Source organism: Mycothermus thermophilus (genome assembly GCF_041956435.1).
Source record: "Mycothermus thermophilus strain CBS 625.91 unplaced genomic scaffold VTJ04scaffold_2, whole genome shotgun sequence".
NCBI lineage: Eukaryota > Fungi > Ascomycota > Sordariomycetes > Sordariales > Chaetomiaceae > Mycothermus > Mycothermus thermophilus.
The window spans coordinates 4,841,022-4,860,964 of record NW_027191428.1 but is presented as its reverse complement, the minus strand read 5'-3'; the positions used below and the strand labels follow the sequence as shown (position 1 = coordinate 4,860,964).

Genomic DNA, 19,943 nt, shown 5'->3' with positions numbered 1-19,943 from the left:
CGGATGGAACGTCCGGTTCTCCTAGCCCGGTTCTGGGGTCTCCGCCAAAGTGGGAGAGAGCCGCAGCCTAAATAGATTAATAATGTGATAGAAAAGGTATAGCAGCTTTAGTAACACCCCTTCAAGACTCTGCGAGGAACAGTGATTAGGTATCGAGGGTGCCTCGGATGGCTCCGAGGATTAGATTGAGCCTCCGCCGATGGAACGCCTACACTCACTGCCTTGAGCGAGCATGGACGCAAGCTGCCAGTGACGTAGCCAACTTGAGTGAGGGAAAGGAGCTTCATAGGAACATGATCATGTTGTGGAAAAGCGGAGGGTTTGATATGTTCCTTGGATACCCTGATGTGGGAGCCGTCTTTGGAACAGGACATCGTTATGAGTGTCTTGGACTAGACATACAACCTCCCTTCGAATCCAACTCATTGATAAGGATTCATGCAACGCCTCATACTAAGGTCACGGAAAACCTCAGGTCCTCATGCCGGAGGCGAGAAATGGTAAATGACTGCAGTGGAGACCATCACCGTCGGAAAGCATGGCGTCAAGGGTGATGCTCCGGAGTGAATGCTTCCACCATTCACAATGTTCCAACCAAACTGCCAGGAAAAAGCTTGGACGAGGTCCCTTGCCGCTGTCAAACCCAGGATTCGGAAACCTTGTCCCGAGGTCAGCGTTATGCTTCCAAACACACCTTCAACCCAACCCCTTCACCGTCCCACAGCTTCCAACACCATCTTCGCCAGCTGCCCATTCGCTGTATCATCTAACGGCATATGATGCGCTCCGCGGGCGCATATAACCTTCCTCGTCCCCTCATCAAAAAACTCAACCAACCTCTCGCTCTCCGTCCTCCACGGATCCCTCGCGGCAATCCAGTGCACCGATGCCGCCTTCACCACCCCCTTTGCCAAAGCCTCGCGATAAAGTGCTTCCCTTTCTGAGTCCTTCTCCCCTTTGCCAATGTCCCCCGACAACCCACCGTGAAACGGCGCCGTCCCGCACACGCACACGACAATCTTCACCCCTGCTGCCGTCCGTTCCTTGCCATCACCAGCATCAGCCTTTTCCAGCCGACGCGCCACCTCCATCGCCATCTTAGCACCCATCGAGAAGCCAACCAATCCAACCACATTCCCGAGCTGGCGGACTTGTTGTGTGAGGTGGTCCATCTCATCCCCCGCCCAAAACGCCTTTTCAGCGGCCGGCGTGGAATCATCCATCCATGTAAGATAGGGGTCGCACCCTTCAAAGAAGGGCAGGACGCCCGGACCGGGCGGGCAGGGGATGGATGCGTCGAGGTAGATGAGGTCGAAGTGTTGTGAGAGGAGGTCGTGGAGTTTGCGTGCCTCTGGTAAACGTCAGCCATAAAGAAGTTTCGAGAACTCAGTAAGTACGAGGAAGGCCAAACGGACGTAGACGAAAGATGTCGGCGTTGGTACCAGAGCCGTGGAAGAATATGATTATTGGTTTGTCTGTGGTCATGGTGTTGGGTACCTAGGTTGAGCAAACAGAGAAGTGATATGAGGATGGTAATGGCGGTAGTGGTAGTGGTGGTGGTGGTGGTGCTGAAGGTCTGGGAGTCTGGTCAGAGCGGCGCGGCCTGCTAGGCAACTTGATGCACGGCCAAGTGGTGAGGGTCAGTTCTGGTTCATGTTCACTGGGACTGTTTTAAGAGAAATAATTTCTGGTGAGTTGTGGTTACGGGTTAAAAGGGACGGCTCAAAGTTTCATCGAAGCTCGCCGCTGACAAAGCCGGGCTTCTCTTATAGTCCCGGCTCCAAGTTCCACCGTCGTACCCGCGTCAGGTAAGGTGCCTAATTAGGAACACATCCTAAAGTACATTTTGTTATAAAGCTAGATCCATTGTCGCGTTGTTGTCACTTAATATGTGGAAACCTTGGAATGATCTCAGGATCGGTTGGTCGAAGGGCTTTGGTTGCTTCACCAAGGACTTCAGTATCATCTCATCGCGGCGACCGGGTGGTTGGGATATCATCAGACTCTCATTATCATTATTTACATTCGGTTTCCCTATTTCATCACCTCTCTTTTGTTGATACAGACATCAATTCCATCAACAAGGGCCGATGCTTCTCTCCCTCGAGCTCCTGACTGACAGGCAAGAGACTCGTCTGTGTCCGCGATGACGGCTTGTGGAAAAGGTATGTGGAAGCAACCACGATCATGGCGCCAGCAGTAGCCTGGATTCCATGTCAGCTGGAGTCTAAAACCTAGGCACCGGACCGTACTCGCCCAGGGACATGGAGATGCTTACCTGTGATGTCATGGGGGTGTGGAAAATGAGCGCCGTCGCCACGTAGCTTACCACGATACTCAAACTCGCCGCAAAGTTCTTGGCCACATTGTCCGCGTATGCAATGCACACGGATACGATCAGTCCTCCCAGCGCCTGAAGCCCGATCGTGGTCCACACAAGCGCATCATAGCCGGCGAAGAAGCCGTCCCTGCGGATGGCCGCGCCGTCGTACCAGAGGACCCCCACAAACAAGGCCGGGAACAGGCTGAAGAAGGACAGCTGCACGTTCCGCGTCCACAGAGACACGGCCGACATGGAGTCCTTGACCAGCTTCTCGAAGTAGACGCAGGTGAGCCCCGAAATCACCGACGCGGCGACGACAGCCATCATCCCCTTGAACGCGCCCGGCGTGGCCAGCAGCGTCTCTCCCCGGATGACGGCAACCAGCCGGTCAAGCCAGTCGCCAGGACCGACCAGCCCCGAAACCTGCACGACACCCACGCCCAAAGTGAGCATGACGAGCGCCAACCACTGTCGGCGAGTCACAGTGCGGCCCAGGAGCGCAATGCTGAACAGCACCGTGGTAAGGATCTTGAGCTGGTAGGTGACCTGGAAGGTGACGGCGTCAAGGCTGCTCACGGCCACGTAGACGAGGGAGTTTTGCAGCGTGTACAGCGCCGCGGGCACGATCAGCTTCCAGCAGTCCCGGGCGAAGACGGACTGGAAGACGAGGCCGGGGAGTTGGAAGAGTCCTGCATCCTGCCGGCGGCTGCGCCAGGTCTCGTGGGTTGTGATGACGAGGCTCGCCAGCAGCTTGATTATTTCAACCAACAGGATGGCCGTTGATGCGTAGTATCGGGGCTGAGATCCGGTTGGGCGTGTCCGGGAGTGGTGCATAACCTACGGTCCGGGTTAACGAGCGATTGGGACCACTACGTTTGGACGTTAAAGATCAGGTAAGTAGAAGAGAGCCTACCATGACCAGCACAGAGTTTTGCACCACCAACTAGTATCGTACGTTAGCATATTCATCCAAGAAGGTTACCGACAGTTGGGATGGTAATTACAGTTGCCAGTGAGAGCCTCTGCACCAAGAGATGCCATCGCCGGTTGGAGTTGGATGGTTGAGAGAGGTGCATCATCACAGTCCCCGGTGCGGCCCGGCCCGAGTTGCCGAGGCCGACGACGCCTTTGCCGTCGTTCATGGCCGGTCAAGAGGTGCGAGCCCACACAGCTGGACACGCCGTGAGGGTGGACTGGTGATGAGAAGAATGGGACGAAGGACAAACAGATTCATCAAGGACGGGAACTTTTAGACAAATAACACACAAGAACGAACCCCAACCAGTCCAGCACTCCAGCTAGCTAAACATGGGTTAGAGCTAGCCTTGAGCATATCTAGACGACGTCCAGCAGTGCTAAGTAAGGTAAGCCCGCCCGCTGTCACCAACCAGACATGGCCTTGCCGCATTCTGCATGACGTGACCCCGGCACAATGGAAGCAAGTGAATGTCCCCGCTGCTTCCGACCAAGGCGTCAGCTTGTGTGGGTGCTTCTCTCCCTGTCAACGACGTCAGAGTACACAGTGTGCTGACGCTGAGTTGGCGCTGTGCACATACATGATCGAAAGTGTAGCATTCCTCCCGATCCCTGTCTTCAGCTGCGCGCATCTCCCCAATGGAACATCACCACACAGCTCAGTCAGCCCGGGCCCCAAACGCTCGAGCCAGGTTCTCAGTCAGCAGCCAGCATGTCAGCGAAGTCAGCGAAGCCAACCCTGCAGAGGCCAGGAAGGGAGGAGAAATTTTGTTGGTGACTGACCTTCATCCAGACAGACCCAGACCATGGGGGTTGGCACCGCCCGGCGCAGTCCGGCAATTAACTATCAGGCAAGACCCGTGAAGCCTTGAAACCTTGTGTCTGTCTCTTTTCTTCATCGTCATCACTTTGAAGTTTTCCCGCCCCTCGTCCCGTCATCCTTAGGACTCAGCAAGCAAGCCGGACAGCGACCGAACGCGACCGGCCATGAAGCTCGCCCACACGCCCGCCCAACTCATCTCCCGCGTGCCGCGTCGGGCCTGGCGCTGGCTTGTCCGGGTGGTGGTCGTGGCAGCGCTCTTCCCAGTGCTGCTACAGTGGGTGATCGCATACCTCGTCGGCTCGGACGCGCGCATTCTCCCGCCGCAGCTTCTCAACGCCAAGAACCTGCTGGTGGTGACGGCTCACCCGGACGACGAGTGTCTCTTCTTCTCGCCGAGCATCCTCGGCGTCCTCGACAGGAGGAAACTGGACATGACGGGCGGCCTGCTGGTCATGTCGACTGGTGAGTGAGAAGTTCCCTCCAACACATCCAACAACACATCAACACAGCAACACCAAGAAAACCCCGGCGGCCGGGACTTGAGCATCCCGCTGTGGGGGGGTCCCACTTGGTGCTCTCGTTAGTGTGTCGCCGAGCATTGAAGTGCTGGGGGGAAGACACCAGGCTGACTTGATGGGGACTTGTTTCCAACAAGGCAACAATTACGGCCTGGGCGAGACCCGGAAACAGGAGCTGCAGGGCTCTTGCAGGGCGCTGGGCATCCGCGCATCCAGATGTGTTGCCATGGACCATCCGGACCTGCAAGACAACCCCAAAGTCTGGTGGAACACCAGCCTTATCGAGGACATTGTTCGCGAGCACGTGAGCAAGTGGAAGATTGATGCCGTAAGTGATATTTTCCCTTCTTTCTTCATGTGTTGAGGCTCCGCTGCAAAGTGCCGCTAGTTCACTTCACTTTGGCTGGCGACGGAAAGCCTTTCGCTCGACGAAGCTCTTGCTGGTCTTGGCTGACCGCCAGTGTGCGACTGACCAACCATCTATGTATCTTGCAGATCATCACCTTCGACGAGGGCGGCGTATCGGGCCACATCAACCACCGAGCGGTCAGCGCAGCTGTCAGGTATGTAAGCACTAAACAGCTATCCCACACACGCAAAGATATGTGGGTGGCTGGAGAAGAAGAGAAGTTTGCTGACAGAGCCGCAGCCACTACGCCGCAACAGACCCGGATGCCCCGGTCACGTTTACGCTGACGACGACGTCGCTGCTCCGCAAATACACTTTCCTCGGGGATCTTCCCCTGACAGCGCTGCCTTTTGCCTGGCGCATCATCAGCGCCCTCTCGTATCCGGCCGAGACAGCCGATCCCAAGACGACTTCGCGAGCGCTCATGGCCAACACATGGCAGCGCTATCTCAAGACGCGCGAGGCCTTCGCACAGCATCCCAGCCAGTATACGTGGGATCGCCATCTGTACATGATTGTGAGCCGCTATGTGTGGTTCAACGACCTCAAAAGGGTCGAGCGCAACAGCACGTAACTGTAATTGGAATATTATTATATTTTAGACTGCAGTATATATCTTCCCCTGAATTTTAATTGTGGCCATCCATCTCTCTTTTCGCTGAATAATGTGCTGTAACGCTGCGCGGTTCTCGTGACGAGAGGTAACTAAAATAAAAATGCCGTGCCGGGACCATCGCATCGTGTCATGTCAGGTGCCATCGATGAGACGATGGCTTGTGAGGTGGTCGAGTGCTACGCCGCCTCCATCAACACCCGGGACATCCCTTGCCCCCCTGTCCCATTGAACCCAGCCAACACGGCCAAGAAACGACAACAAGCGTTGGTCCGAGCGTCTCCCGGAGCTTGGCTGCTCGGGGACAAAGCCGCCCTTTGGCCGGATCCGGGGGGCGTGGGACGGGATTCCAAGAAAGCGGCACAGAGAAGGCAACAGCTTACTGTTGCCGAGTACACAGTGTGCTGCGCCCCTGCAGCTCCAAAAGGAACAAGCAGGATAACTAACGACTAGTGGACCAGGCCAGACCAAGACCAAGCTTTCCCTGGGGCTCCCGGGGCTTGGGCTCGGCCTTGGGGCTTGTTCCTGCTTGCATCCTTCTTTTTGTTCGCTCGGCATGCGGCATGCTGCATGACAACAGCCACTCGTCACCCCAGCCAACTTCAGGTGGTAGTCTAAACCCAACTGCTGACGGCACACCGACAGGGCTCTCTCTGCCTTCAAGCTTTTTTTACTGGGCTTTGTCTTTTTAATAAGTAACCAATATGGTGCCATGCGCTCTCCGTTTGACCGTTCCAGACGGCTCACTGCCGCCTGCCTCCCTTCGTCTTACATCCTTCGACTAGTCCCGTTCCTTATCTAAGCCTCCCTCTCCCCCGCCATTCCTGTCCTTCGGGTCCATCCCTTCCTCCCTGCTCCAAACCGCCGGACCCCCCATACACCACATCATTATCGCCGGCGTCCTAGTGTCGTCGCGGACAACGACGCGACCTTAGATACCGTACCGCAGCGCGCACACCACGGGCGGACACGGACACGGACACGGACACTCCGAACCACCGGCGCGCCGAAGAATAACGTACCCAGGGCCATGGGATTACCCACCATTCCGGCGGCGGCGCACTATGTCCGCCGCACGCACCCGGCCTTTGTCGCCGGCGTCGCCATTCTCGTTCTCTTGGGCGTGTGGTGCGCCCGCGAGCTGCTCTACGAGTCATGGACCCTCGCCGTGATGCCCCTCTCGTGGATGCGCCACGCCGAGCTCTTCTACCTCTCTCTCGCCAAACCCTCCCAGGATGGCGGCGCTTTCGACGTCACCTTTGCCAACTACAGCATCCACCAGACGAGCGCCGCGGACCAAGGTTTTGAAGACCGCGTGCCCCCCGTGCTGCACCACATTTCGCTGGGCAACGGCGCCGCGGAGCATACGAAGTGGGCCGAGGTCAGGCAGACGTGCTTGGACATGCACGAGGGCTGGGAGGCGTACTTGTGGACGGACGAAACCGCGGACCAGTTCGTCAGGGAAAAGTTCCCGGGGCTTTATGACATGTGGAAGGGGTATCGGTTTCCGATTCAGAGGATTGATGCGCTGAGGTACATGGTTTTGTACCATTACGGAGGTGAGTCAGGACATCCAAGACTAGAACAAAGGGATCGGGGAAGCTAACGGGCTGCTTTAAGGCGTCATCCTCGACATGGACTTGCAGTGCAAGCGCGGCTTTGGACCCCTCCGGCGGTTCGACTTTGTCGCCCCCGCCGCCAACCCGTCCGGCTTCTCCATCGGCTTCATGATGGCCTCGCGCGAGAACCCCTTTGTTGGAGAACTGGTCAACAATCTCCCCCGGTATAACCGCCATTGGCTTTTCCTGCCGTACTCGACCGTCATGTTCAGCACGGGCTGCCACTACGCTTCGTACGGTTCCCCTAAGTTGCCACCTTATGTCTTTCGCTTTGTGCCAAGCATGTCAGCTGACAAAGAAACTCCAGAACCATCCACACCATCCAGCCTCTCCATGTCCGCGCTACGCTCAAGATCCTCTCGGGACCGCCCAGCAATCCCAACATCCACCGCCTCAGCGGCCCCGTCTCCACTCCCCTCTTCAACCACCTCGGCAGCTCATCATGGCACTCCTACGACGCCGCCATGGTCACAGCCCTTGGTAAGAGCCATGCCCATACCTGGGGACCGGCTGTCGTTGGCGTGGTCGCCGTTGGAACCATGTTTTTGCTTATGAAGCGCCGGAGAAGAAGGATGATGAGGGTCTAAGTGTTTCTTTGTTTTGTTTCTCTTCGAGTTGGCATTTTTATTACTATTTCTTTATGATGATGACTTAATACGCTGTAATGTTTATGATACCCGCATGTTGGCTGGTCAATACGGGCGGCATTGGGATAGCGATATGTTGGTTGGTCGGTCTTTTGGGAATGGGATTTGGCAGAAAGGGGGAATGCCTGGGTAAGGAGGATACAGTCCTTTTGGAAACGACCAGGCGGGCTGTTGTCCTTTGCAGATGTTGTATTACCAAAACGCCCTCTAAGATAACACTGTCATACGGTAATGGTAATGATGAATTATGTCGTGATGAAACGGTCCGCGGTGGCACAGCAGCAGGCTGGAGCGTTGCATTTGTTCGATCTCAGGTGGTATGGGTTGATGTTTGGCGTGATGGTATGCCTTGAGCCTTGCGGGGTGGATGATGTTGCACTGGGTATGTTTGGGAGAGCTGGAGATACAATAGTCGTGTTGAACCGCTCCCCCTTTTCATGGACACTTGAGGGGATGGTCAAACGGATCGAGATGAAACATTCTCGTAGTCCTCGTCGCAAGCGTGTTTTACTTGAAGAACTTCAGCTGAATTGGACATAAGATTGTGCCTTGACGCCTAATACGCCCTACAATCCTGCGGACACGATCGTATGCATGCATGTACAAACGCACATGACTGGCGATGGAGAGAACGCGGTCGGGTGAGGCTGTGCTAGTATTACGTAGGTATGTATCGCCCCGTGGGACCATACCTACGTACACATAACTCCACCGCAGATTGACTGAGATTCTTGATTCCCATCGAAGAATCCAAGGCGTCTCGCCAAGATGTTACATTCCGCCGCTTCCTTCGTGCTTGGTCAGAGCCCCCCGTCCGGTACCTATGTACGCCGTATGTACAGTACACATGGTACACGTGTAGCGCTAAGGCCGGCAGTGGTGGGTGGTAGGGTGGTAAGTAATAACGGCGCTGCCGGCAGAGCGGCGCAGCACGGTCCCATCAAGCCGTCTCTTTTCTTGGCTGGCGAGCAGGTAACTCCGTCATCTGCCAACCTTGTCATCTGCGGGTGGCACGTCGCTTACTACACTACCGTTCCCATGCCGTGCCTCCTTCAGACTAATAAACGACGGTGAGAAGCGATCCTAGTGCTGGTATCTCGCTGCCTGGAATCGGGACGGATTCTCTTGGCTACCTGAGGACGAAGTAGTTAATGTAGGTGCGGAACTTGCCGAGGGAATGAAATCCGGCCAGCCTACCATATGCAACAGGCTTGAGCGGAATGCTTTTAGGAGAGACGTTCGGATGTGCCTAGTACATACGGCCATACCCACAAGAAAGCACGGGATCCCGTCCGCTCTCCCCTAGTTAAGCTTGTGAGGGCCCGAGTAGTAGTTGGGTCGGTGACGACCAGCGAATGCCGGGTGCTGTATGTTTTTTGGTTTTTGGGTTTCCCTTTTGGCCGTTAATACTCCGCCCCTGGTGTGATACCTACACTCGTTCCATCGTGCTAGGTACAATTTTACTTTCTTATGCCGTACCTATTGTGGAGAGGAAAGGGGCAGCCCCTGGTTGTCCTGGAGATGTTTGTTGACATAAATGCACGGCTTAGCGGGTCTGACAACGAGGTCTCATGGCTTTAGGAACCACGGAGCATCTAATGCAATATATTCCACCGTTGAGTATGGATAACTCGTCTTCTGTGGTGTGTTTTCGGGTGCGGATTGGTCTACTCTTGGCCTTGTGGGAGTTCGCCTTCCAAGCCACTATTACTCAGCCACATCCAGCCAACGCGGACTAACATCGCGATATCACGGGTTGTGGCTCAACACGTAAGGTTGTTATGTCAACGTAAAGGCACAATTAATGCCAATGTTTGCCATGTAATCTATCAAAAGTTTTGCATAGTGAATTATCAGACCCCTGAAGTAAACACTGTGACCAGGTCAGGGGCCCAAACTGTGTTGATCTAGGACATTGAGTCGTGTGTCATTACGTCATAATCTCTGCCATATTGGCCACGGCACTTCAAGATCAAGTACTCGAGCAAACAACAAATCCCCGTTCCCCCCAACTGAGCCTCCTTCTCAACCACCACCAAGAGCCTGAATCAAATAATCGTCCGTTAGATCCAGCACTATGCTACGACTCACCCGTCTCAGTCCAGGCCAACGTGCCCTCCTCCAGCACTCGCCTCCTATCAGCACCGCCGCCGCTGCCAACAAATCCCCCGCGGCGGCGACCCAGGCCCGCAGCGTCACCTTCATACCCGCCAACTCCGACCACCCCCGACTGCCGTCCTTGTCTGGACCTGTGACCACAGCCAAGGGCTCCATCTTTCGTCGGCGACTGTCGCCCAGCACGTAAGTCCTCTAACTACCCCACGCGGTCATTGAATGATGAGAGGGAGAGAAAAATCAAACTCTGACACCAGATCTCTCCTGCATCAGCATCTCGACCGCAGCGTTGGGCGGTATGCTCGCAGGCTCATGGTACATTTGGGAAGAAAGCCGCAAGTACAAGACCGACCAGAAGATGCAGCGATTAGAGAGGTTGGATCCTCGCGTGGTGGGGGCAAGTAGGGAGGGGATCCACACGGATTATACGAAGTATGATCGATGGGTGGAGGAGCATCAGCACAAAAAGAAAAAGCATTAGAGGAGGGGGAGAGACATGATGAGATGAAGAGGAGTCGTGGGTGAGTTGAGTTCTGTTTGCTTGCTGTCAGGGGGTGCTACTGACTGAGGGTAATCTCTGTTATTCGGGATATGGGAGAATGAGGGAGGAAAGGCTGCCATATATGAACGTACATACAGATGCCCTACGCTCAACCATGAGGGGTTATTCTTATGATGGTGGGTCCTGCTGGGGAGGAGACAGAGGAATTGAGCAAGCAGATTGGAGTCTTTAACAATCAAAGTTCCATGGCAAACACCAAGATTCGGCGACCAGCGTTGTCAGAATCAGCCAGAGCTGTCCGATTTGTCAGACCTGGGGCTTTCCGTGTCAAAACAAACGCGGCCCTTTCGGCCTCAGTGCCCGAAAAGCGTTCGCTCTCATCCTTCCAGCCCGTCGCCCCCAAGCCATGCCAGAACAGCTACATCTCCAAGGCATGACAGCCACCGGCCATTCGCCGCCAGATACTCTCCGGCTTCAATACCCGAAGGGGAGTGCGGAGCCATCATGCTCGGGCGTCTGTCTGGCCATCCACATTTGGACCCCCGGCATTGTTATCCTGTCTCCCCGGGATGCTGCCTAGGTTTGCCCCAGTTACGGACGTCTCAGCAGCCAAGATCTGACAAGGCCAAACGCAAACCCGGCAATATGTTGTAGGTACGTACCGTTAAATGGTTGAGTCCTGTTCTTGTCATGTCCTGGAACTAATAATGACGCACCGCGGCATAAAGCCCGAGAGGAGGTGTAGGTGTAAACTGAAGAAACGATGTCAAACCAAGCAACGGATGGGTTGTTTGACACGACAACGTCATTTATGGAAGACGTTCGAACATTTGGAGGCACACACCAAAGCAGCACATCATCAACTCATTCCTGGGAGACGGTGAACTTCTCTCATATTCTGCCTTAGCCGATATTACGGCCCAATTCCACTGGTTCGCCATGAGCAGACAGCATGCTGCGAGCGCCTGCGAACTTGGCACACACACGTCGGTTCGGAGTCCCGTTGCATGGCCGGTGCATGGAAGCCTGCCCACCTTAGTGTAGGTCAAGCATGGCACGTGAGGGGGCGACTCGTGGGCAGCATGGAAGCGTGAGGCATGCGTAGATGTCGGGAGGCCACGTTGTCTGGTGCGTGCGTGGGAAACATGTAAGAAGCTCCCGCTTCGTTAAACCACCTTGAAAGGTTCTGGAGCAGTCAAGCCGTAGGCAGTTAGACACACCCCCCGATCATCGCTTTTGACTTGACCCATGAGGTCCTGGCTCAAACGAACTCTCCAAACGCCATGAACCCAGAATCTTTCATCTCCATCTCCGTCATGCTCCCTGTGTTGATCTGGGTTGGGCATCCGAGAGAGCCGTTTGCCTGAACACGTTGATGTCGTCCATCCAGGTGTGCGGAAGTCCTCTGGTGGCTGAACAAGGGTTCGACAACCTCTCCTCTCACATGTTAGTCTGAACTGAGACCAACCTCAAGTGACGACGGAGGTATCCGGGGACGCAACGAGATGCATTCTACGACGCCCTCCCAGCGGATGCTTTAACCACGTCGTTGGCTACTCTCCCGGTCTCCCGGGGCTGGCTGATGATCCTGCCGCCCACGCGCCGCGGGAAGCACATCGCCCAAAGCAGTGGTGTGGAGAGCAAGGGTGTACACAATATGGCCTAGTTACTGGCGGGCGTAGTTTTCAACGAAGATGACGACGACGGTTGGGTTTGCCCTTCTCCAAGACCCCAGTCAACAAACGTTCTGCACGAGCGGCGTTCACTGTCATCGGGGACGGGATGCTTACCTCCCTGTGACGCCATCATGTACTCTGTATTCGTTCAAGAGAGCAAGACGCCGCCCTGAGTCCTGGCGCAGAGCAGAAGTTGGGGTCGCAAGGAATTACGATACGTCATTTTGTTTGCCATACTACTTCTGCACGACTTACAGAGCCAACTCGTCCCCACAAACGATGGCAGCAGGCTGTTTTCAAAAACTCACGAATAGCTGCATGGCAGACCATTTGCATGCTGGCATCTACTGCAGCGGGGAATCTTTCACTGCGCCGGGTTCCAATCACTGCGGGCCGTCTCCCTAGCCCACGATGACCTGCATATATGCTATTTTAGCATGGGGAAAACGCGCAACCCACGCAACAACTGACTTCCTGCTCCGTTGCCATGCTCTCTGCTATGCCCTGTACCATGCCCTCTGCCAAGGATGGGTTGAAGAAAACGCCCGCACGAGCGTGGGGGAGCAGTCAGTCAGTTAGTCACCGCACATATGTGAAAACCTCGAACGAACGGCCTCAGATGAGCTTCACTCCCCATGTCAAGGCGGATGGGAGCCGCGGCTACTTACACACGCCAGAGAACCGTCGGCAACGACCAGGAAATCTGGGTGATGGGTAGCCAATCGTCAGAGTCCAAGCAAGGCGGTCCAGAGACTGGAGTAACCCGTTTTGGCCTCCATGTGCTCGATTCGGTGTCTGGACAAACGCACAAGCTCCTTGACGTTCGTTGGCAACCCTCCCCACGCTCTGTAACTGCCGTCCACAGGCTGCCAGCCTGTTGGTTGGTAGCCCTGTCCTGGGATACACCTATGGAGGGGCAGAGTCCTCAGCCGGAGTTGACATGGGATGTTCTCATGTGAGATGTTATACTAGACCTCTCGGGCTTGGTTTCCTCCAGGATGAAAATCGTCAGGACGTTGGACCCGACGGGACAGACTGACCTGAAGGCAACCGGATGTCCTTCCGACGGGAGCTATGGACTGATATGGAATGCCTACGTCCACTTTCAGCAAGCTCCTGCCTTCGCACCCCGACGGCAATCTCTTGTAAAATATGACAGAACAATCTGGGGGACTGCTCAGCGATGAAGGCATGTGTAAACAATGGGCCACATGGCTATCCGTGTCTGAGCCGGCCCCTGACGGGCCAGTCTTTATTATTTCCTCGATCCTCGATATACTGTCTCGTTCGAGTCCAGGTCGGCATGAATAAGATGGCCTACAATCACCCGTGATCATCTATATGTTCTTCACCTCCTCTCACTCACTGGTGTTCTCAAGTTGACCAACACCGCAACCCAACACTCGCCCACTGGCCTATTTGTCCAAGTGGTAATAACCCTAGACCCCTGACACCATGATGATGTTCACTGACCAAGTCTGGCCCCAGCACCGCCGTCCCACCAACCCGCCTCTCCACGCGTTCCCTCTCCTCGGGAGCCTACACTGATTTGCATACGACCCAACATTGCTCCGTCTTGACCGCTCCGCGGTGGTGCCTGACGAACCCCGCCACGGCCAACTCTCGTGGTCCTCTTCCCCGTGTGGCCCGAACCACCTTCCTCCCCGCCGGCATCCAAAGGCCGTCGTCTCGGGGGGACGCGCCGCCTTCTGCTTGGAGGGAGAAAGCGGCGGTGAATAACGGGGAGGGAGAAGGAAGCGGTGGGAGTTGCGTGCTGCAGTCGAAAGCAGCAGAGCAGCAGCAAGCCCAGGATCAGGCCCGTCGGTCGACCAAGATTCGGGCCATTCTGGTGGAAGGTCATGAGAGAGGAGGAGATGTTTATCAGCCAGACAGCACCCCAACACATGGACGTCGACGTCAATGTTGTCTCACTCCGGGACGACAAGAACGTCATCCTGTCTGCCATCGACCTGTCCTGGCTGTGCCAACTCCAGTTGAACCAAATCAACATCAACACGGCGGCCATCATCATCCACCGGGGGACAGACGACGACGACGACAACATGTCGTTCAACTCGCTCCCTTTGACCAGCGGCAGTTGGTCTCAGACGCTCAAGTCGGACCGCTCCATCCATGGCTTGCCAGTGTCTGGCAATAGTGGTAATAGCGCGTACTTTTCCGAGACCCAGAATGCAGGAGAGAGCATTCTTCCCGAGGTACGTAGGTCCTTGGTTCGACCCTAATGGCAGGAAAAAAGAAACACACCATGATCATGCGCACACATACAAAGGGTTAACACAAACGATAACTAATACTCCCGAGAAAAAGGTGTCGGAATCTTCATACCAACAGGCCCTCCTTCACCAACCCGGGGTTCCCGGCATAGGTCCGTTTGCTCAAAGCGGTGGTGACCCGTACTGGGGCCAGGCCAGCACGAGTGAGAGCAGCCAGGCCGGCAGCAGTCCAACCTCGCTCCTCGACTTTCATGGCACGACATATTCTCTCGGTGGTGGTGGTGGTGGTGTCAACACCAACATTCTGCCTCCGACCTTCTCCCGACACGGAGGAGGAGAAGAGGCCCTGCATCATCACAACCCTCCTCTCCCGTCCATGCCGGACCGAGAAGACCCCCCTCATGCGTACCCTCCTCCTCCGGGGATGATGGGCGGCAGTGGCATGTCGCTTGACGGCGGCGAGGACGGCAGCGGTTGGACGAGCATGTCCCTGTCCAGCAAGATGGAGCATCTCTCGGACGACGGCAGCGTCGACGTGACGGAACTCGACGCATCCAGTCCCTGGGACCACCACCACCAGGTTGACCCAACTGCTGAGCCCCTTGTCGTGGGGTATACCATTTCGCCGGAGCTGTTGCGTCTCCGCAGAACTCCAAGCCCGACGCCGGCCCCGAGCCGCGACGGTGCCCAGTCGATGTGCTCTTCGGTCGTTCCATCCGGCGAGACGGAGGGAAATAGCAACGCCCCCATGGACGCCGATGCGGGCCAAAGGAAGAGTTCAACCCGCAAACGCCTTCCCTCCCGCGCCGGACAACGAGCGCAGGAGATGGCGACACCCTCGCAGTCATCGTCGACTTTGGATGAGCGAGGCTCAACCTCCTCGCGGCGGCAGCGCAGTACGGGAGGTACAGCAAATACATTGCTACTACCTCCTCCTCCCACAACCCTGCGGCCCAAGCCCATGCCCGTGGCGACGGGCCTGACCACGACGTCTGCCTCGTCGTCCTATTCATCCCCCGACCTCCTCGGCCGGACTAGTAATAATCTCTCCTCTTCGGACATGCTCTCGCTGGCCAACAACAGCCGGGACAACGCTTCGACCAACGTCTTCCCACCCTTGCCGATGGTCCCGCCGGCGGCAACCACCACAACAACCACCAGCAACTCGCGCCCGACGCAGCAGTTGACCGCGGAACAGATGGACAGGATGACCAAGGACCAGTTCCTGGTGCATCACAAGCAGCGGGGGCTGACGTACAAGCAGATCCGGCAGATGGGGGGGTTTACCGAGGCCGAGTCGACGCTGCGGGGACGGTATCGGACGCTGACAAAGTCGCGCGAGGCGAGGGTGAGGAAGCCTGAATGGTCCGAGAAGGATGTGAGTCGCCCCTATTACTGCTATCCTTTTACATTCAAGATACTCCCCAGCCCTGTCCCCTGATAGAACCAAACAACAAACAACTCTCTCTCTCATCTCACTCATTCATCAACACCTCAAGATATCAACATCAACTACTAACAGATTTCTTTTCCCTCCCGAACACAGCTCCACCTCCTCGAACGCGGCGTCCGCGCCCTCGCCACCACCCGCGACCTCAACCCGACCAAGGTCCCCTGGAAGCGCGTGGCCGAGTACATCGTAGCGCACGGCGGGACGTACCACTTCGGCAACTCGACGTGCCGCAAGCGGTGGGACGAGCTGGTGCGCGAGATGACGGGCCGGAGAGGCAAGCGGCTCGGCGAGTGGTTCTTCAGGGAGAACATGGCATATGATGAGGACGAGCAGCACCAGCAGCACCAGCAGCGGCAGAGAGAGGAAGGTCGGTATGATAATCATGTGGTGGATGGCGGTCGTGATGCTCGTCATGCGACGAGTGGTGGGCTGCGGAGGAGCAGCCGGCGGGATTGGGATGGAGAGCAGAGGTGAGGTGAGGGTCAAGTATGATATTGGGCTGGGTAATGGCACTGATTGAGAGGGAAGAAAAGCCCAGGGCTATGGCGATTTGGTTGTGTTGCATGAATTTCTCGTAACGCGTTCTTTCGCTTTAATCCTAGATAGAAGTATCATGGCGGCAGCAGTGGTGGCGTAATAGGGACAATTGTAGTTCGTAACTGCTATCGGCAAAACAAAAGTTCAACTCACGTTCTGGAGTCACACTTGGACGACCGGCATATCACGATGAGCTGAGAATACTGATGATATCTTGGGAGCATGGTGTTAACACACTCCCTGATCCGTCCCCGATATCTATCCTCTATAAGTGTTGCCCCACAACCAATAGCAAACGACTCAAACCTACGCCGGCGACGGCGACTCGACATTCGGCACTCCCACCCTCCCCAACACCTCCAGCAACTGCCCCGGCTCAGCACGCAACGCATCCCATTCCGCTTCCGACTTGACCAAGGCGGTACCCGCCAACACAGTCCCGTTCAGGGACAACATACCCACAGCATTCCGCGCATCCCCGCCATCTTCCGAAGCGGCTGTCGTCAGCACGGCTCCCTCGGCCAACCGCGGCGCAATCACCATGACATCCCTCGTCATGGCCAAGTTGTAATCAATAGCCGCCGGTCGAGATGTTCCCTGTTCGGCTGCCGCATCGGCATCAGACCCAACAACAGCCGCCTCCTGACTTCCAAGAACTGCCTGGCACGCCCTGCGGTACAAACGCAGGTACGCGGCCTCGAGGTCGGCGCCGGGATGGATGCGCTCGACAAAGGTCTGGAAAGGCACGCGACGGACCACATCGGGATCGACGAGCCGCTGGGCCAGCACGTCCCATGCGGCGGCCTCGTCCGGGTTCAATCCTTCGCGCATGCGCGCCACGGGAAGGAGCTGGAGGTGGCGATGAGGCTGGCTGGCGCCGGACGAGGCGCCCGAGTTGAAAAAGACGAAGAGCTCGCTGCGGGTTGGATCTGCCTCCGGAGCGGAGTCATCATCATGGGCCGGGCCATCTGGACCGTCAGGTGCAGACCGGGCATATGCGTGGTAGGCCTCGATGCATGCGTAGGCCGTCTCGAGATCGTCACGCTCCAGCAAATCCGTCTGCTCCTTGAAGGCCTTGGTGGCCAGGATGAAGTGTTCCGGGACTATGGCGAACTTGTTAAGGACCAGGTTGTGTGTGCTGCCCAGCGAGGCGACCAGCATGGCCTCGGGAGGGTTGTCGAAAGGATCGAAGAAGGGCTTCTTCGGCTTGCCAGGGGCAGGGGAGGGCTCAGTGGTGGGTGCGGCAGGGAGAGGGGCCTTGGGCTTGTTGGCCAGCGACGGGGAGAAACGGACTTGGAACTGGTGGGATCAAGGCCGGTTAGACATGCTCGACAGCTACACGGGGACAACAAGGGAAGAGAGGACAAACAGGTATCGAGTTCACAGCGATCAGTGTCACATGGGTCGGGAAGAAAAAGACATCGCCGCTGGCCACGGCACGGCTAAAGGCGCCGCGGACGAGGTCCGGCAGGTTGGCGGGGATGTTTGCAGCCATGCGCATTCGGAGGGGCATGTCGCCGGGATGGAGCTTGGATTTGGTTTGCACGAGGGAAAAGCGATCAAGCGGGACATGTCCCCGATGAGGTCATCGTGGTCCGTGCGTTTCCCCTGCCAAGGCCGGCGGCATCCGGGAGAGGGCCGGAGGACATGGTCGGTCCAAGAAACCGGAGCCGGGCTGCCACGATAGGGTAGTGAGAGGAGTGAACCAGGAATCGGAACACTGCTCAAATCCCCGGCAGCCCGACGACACGGCGGAGAGCCGGGATGCAGCGTGGAAGAATATAAGTCGCGTAGAGACCAGCCAAGGCGAAGAGAAGGCCCGTAAACTGTTGATCTGTTGTTAGTATGGTCTGCCTCACTCTCACAGGACCTCTGCTGTGCTGCCCACTCACCTTCTCAAACCAAGTGTGGAAGTAAATAGCCGTCATCAACAGCATCCAAACTGACAGCCCAACCACCACTGCCACCGCCCTACCCCCGAGACCAAGAGCCTCCGACACAGACGGCGCCGGTCCATCTACCCTTCCTCCCGCCCCTGACGCCTCGACATTGGCACTCTTGACCGCGCCATCGTGCATCACCACGCACCGCTCCTCAGCCAACCAACCCGCCCACCTTGCCGTCGCCCACCCGACTTCCTGCACCAAAAACACGCTCCCCAACACCAGCAAAAACACATGTCCCGAGATATCATGGCCCCCGCGCCATTTCCCCCCGGCCGCCCGGCACGCCGCGGCCGTAAACACCTCCTTCATCCCCACCTCCACATCGCCCATCCCCAACTCCCTCTCCGCAGCCTCACACTTGCCCCCCGTCCAACGAAACGACCTGTCCACAATTGGCGGACCAAAACACCATTGTGTCACGAGAATCCACCAACCGGTCACCATCGCCCAGCGAACCACGGCCCTTGCCCTCCTCAACCCAGCAGCATTTCCCCCCTCCTCTCCCCTGGTATTTTTGGTCGTCGCAGCCAACGCCGGACTAGTCCACACCCACAACCCAAACACCCCGCTAATCCACGCCCACCCGCGCTTCACGAAGAGCACGTTCAACAAATTGTCCTTGCGCGCAAAGTACGAGGGGGCTAGGTTCGGCGGATAGGCGGCGGACGCGCGGTCGTGCGGCACGGCGCGGGTTTCGGGGGAGAGCAGAGCGAAGATGGTGCCAAACACGAGGAGGCAGGGGAAGAATGCGACGAGGAACAGCTCGGCGCGCGTGGGTAGGAAGGGGTTGCGTTGTTGATGCTGCTGGGAGGGCGGGGATGGTGGTCGGCGCGGAGGGGAGTGGTGGTCGGGCATGGTGGCGTGGTTATCTGGAAATGAGACGGGAGTTCAAGGGATTGGTCGATTTGACGAGAATGAATGAATGAATGGGACTCGGGAGCCAAAGTCGTGGAATCCCAAAAAGCAAAACAACGAAAGCCTGGCGAGGGCGCTGTCGTACGGAGGGGCCGGAAAGGAGAGAGAAGACACCTGTTGTCAAAGGGAAGAAGAGTGGCTTTCACGTGGAAAAGAGGCAGCAACAAGAAATTGCGAAGCCGATGCAAGGCCGAAGGTGTCCAGGGAGGGAGCTATGACGTTGCAAGGAAGGCTTGGCATGCAGTGACAATCGTCCAACGACAAAGGGAACAAACAAACCCCCTGGACTCAACAACAACAGCAACACATGTCAGACTTCAAACAACCCTCGAATGAACAAAAGCATTGTCGTCATGCAATGACATATCATGTATTTTTTGTGACCTGTATCGTGTATGGATCACCACCCAGATGCACCAAACCCAGCCAAAAACCCCGAAATGCCTCAAAAACGAAAACAAATAAATGCCTCTAGGGCCGCCTATCGAAGGGTATAACAAACCACCAAATCACCTGGTAGCGAGAAAACAAAATAAAAACAAAACAAATACTCAAGAATCGAAGACCTTCTGACCCAACAAATTGCTCTCCCTGCACCGTCTACCCATCCATCTTCTCTCATCCCACTCAACGCCGCC

At 56.5% G+C, this 19,943-nt stretch overlaps 10 protein-coding genes across 10 annotated transcripts; 4 read left to right on the top strand and 6 right to left on the bottom strand.

Annotated features, from left to right (window-relative positions):
- Positions 1-710: 710 nt before the first annotated feature.
- VTJ04DRAFT_3976 (uncharacterized protein) lies at positions 711-1,485 on the bottom strand (the record flags this gene model as incomplete). The annotated part of the gene is made up of 2 exons (XM_069361934.1): positions 711-1,351; positions 1,416-1,485. The coding sequence occupies 2 exons, from the start codon at positions 1,483-1,485 to the stop codon at positions 711-713; spliced, it is 711 nt and encodes a 236-aa protein (XP_069222496.1).
- Positions 1,486-2,042: 557 nt separating this feature from the next.
- On the bottom strand, positions 2,043-3,465 carry VTJ04DRAFT_3975 (uncharacterized protein; the record flags this gene model as incomplete). The annotated part of the gene is made up of 4 exons (XM_069361933.1): positions 2,043-2,204; positions 2,279-3,160; positions 3,237-3,266; positions 3,328-3,465. 4 exons carry the CDS (start codon positions 3,463-3,465, stop codon positions 2,043-2,045), a joined length of 1,212 nt encoding a protein of 403 aa, XP_069222495.1.
- Positions 3,466-4,285: 820 nt separating this feature from the next.
- On the top strand, positions 4,286-5,622 carry VTJ04DRAFT_3974 (uncharacterized protein; the record flags this gene model as incomplete). Its single annotated transcript, XM_069361932.1, has 4 exons — positions 4,286-4,583; positions 4,777-4,967; positions 5,135-5,202; positions 5,289-5,622. 4 exons carry the CDS (start codon positions 4,286-4,288, stop codon positions 5,620-5,622), a joined length of 891 nt encoding a protein of 296 aa, XP_069222494.1.
- A 1,069-nt stretch (positions 5,623-6,691) lies between these two features.
- On the top strand, positions 6,692-7,867 carry VTJ04DRAFT_3973 (uncharacterized protein; the record flags this gene model as incomplete). The annotated part of the gene is made up of 3 exons (XM_069361931.1): positions 6,692-7,220; positions 7,282-7,513; positions 7,588-7,867. The coding sequence occupies 3 exons, from the start codon at positions 6,692-6,694 to the stop codon at positions 7,865-7,867; spliced, it is 1,041 nt and encodes a 346-aa protein (XP_069222493.1).
- Positions 7,868-7,931: 64 nt separating this feature from the next.
- VTJ04DRAFT_3972 (uncharacterized protein) lies at positions 7,932-8,227 on the bottom strand (the record flags this gene model as incomplete). The annotated part of the gene is made up of 2 exons (XM_069361930.1): positions 7,932-8,145; positions 8,205-8,227. The coding sequence occupies 2 exons, from the start codon at positions 8,225-8,227 to the stop codon at positions 7,932-7,934; spliced, it is 237 nt and encodes a 78-aa protein (XP_069222492.1).
- A 1,777-nt stretch (positions 8,228-10,004) lies between these two features.
- Positions 10,005-10,523, top strand: VTJ04DRAFT_3971 (uncharacterized protein; the record flags this gene model as incomplete). Its single annotated transcript, XM_069361929.1, has 2 exons — positions 10,005-10,228; positions 10,316-10,523. 2 exons carry the CDS (start codon positions 10,005-10,007, stop codon positions 10,521-10,523), a joined length of 432 nt encoding a protein of 143 aa, XP_069222491.1.
- A 3,556-nt stretch (positions 10,524-14,079) lies between these two features.
- On the top strand, positions 14,080-16,381 carry VTJ04DRAFT_3970 (uncharacterized protein; the record flags this gene model as incomplete). The annotated part of the gene is made up of 3 exons (XM_069361928.1): positions 14,080-14,436; positions 14,543-15,832; positions 16,001-16,381. 3 exons carry the CDS (start codon positions 14,080-14,082, stop codon positions 16,379-16,381), a joined length of 2,028 nt encoding a protein of 675 aa, XP_069222490.1.
- A 369-nt stretch (positions 16,382-16,750) lies between these two features.
- Positions 16,751-17,957, bottom strand: VTJ04DRAFT_3969 (uncharacterized protein; the record flags this gene model as incomplete). The annotated part of the gene is made up of 2 exons (XM_069361926.1): positions 16,751-17,743; positions 17,814-17,957. 2 exons carry the CDS (start codon positions 17,955-17,957, stop codon positions 16,751-16,753), a joined length of 1,137 nt encoding a protein of 378 aa, XP_069222489.1.
- A 211-nt stretch (positions 17,958-18,168) lies between these two features.
- On the bottom strand, positions 18,169-19,245 carry VTJ04DRAFT_3968 (uncharacterized protein; the record flags this gene model as incomplete). The annotated part of the gene is made up of 2 exons (XM_069361925.1): positions 18,169-18,270; positions 18,337-19,245. The coding sequence occupies 2 exons, from the start codon at positions 19,243-19,245 to the stop codon at positions 18,169-18,171; spliced, it is 1,011 nt and encodes a 336-aa protein (XP_069222488.1).
- Positions 19,246-19,622: 377 nt separating this feature from the next.
- VTJ04DRAFT_3967 (uncharacterized protein) lies at positions 19,623-19,927 on the bottom strand (the record flags this gene model as incomplete). Its single annotated transcript, XM_069361924.1, has 2 exons — positions 19,623-19,774; positions 19,819-19,927. The coding sequence occupies 2 exons, from the start codon at positions 19,925-19,927 to the stop codon at positions 19,623-19,625; spliced, it is 261 nt and encodes an 86-aa protein (XP_069222487.1).
- Between the last annotated feature and the right edge of the window lie 16 nt (positions 19,928-19,943).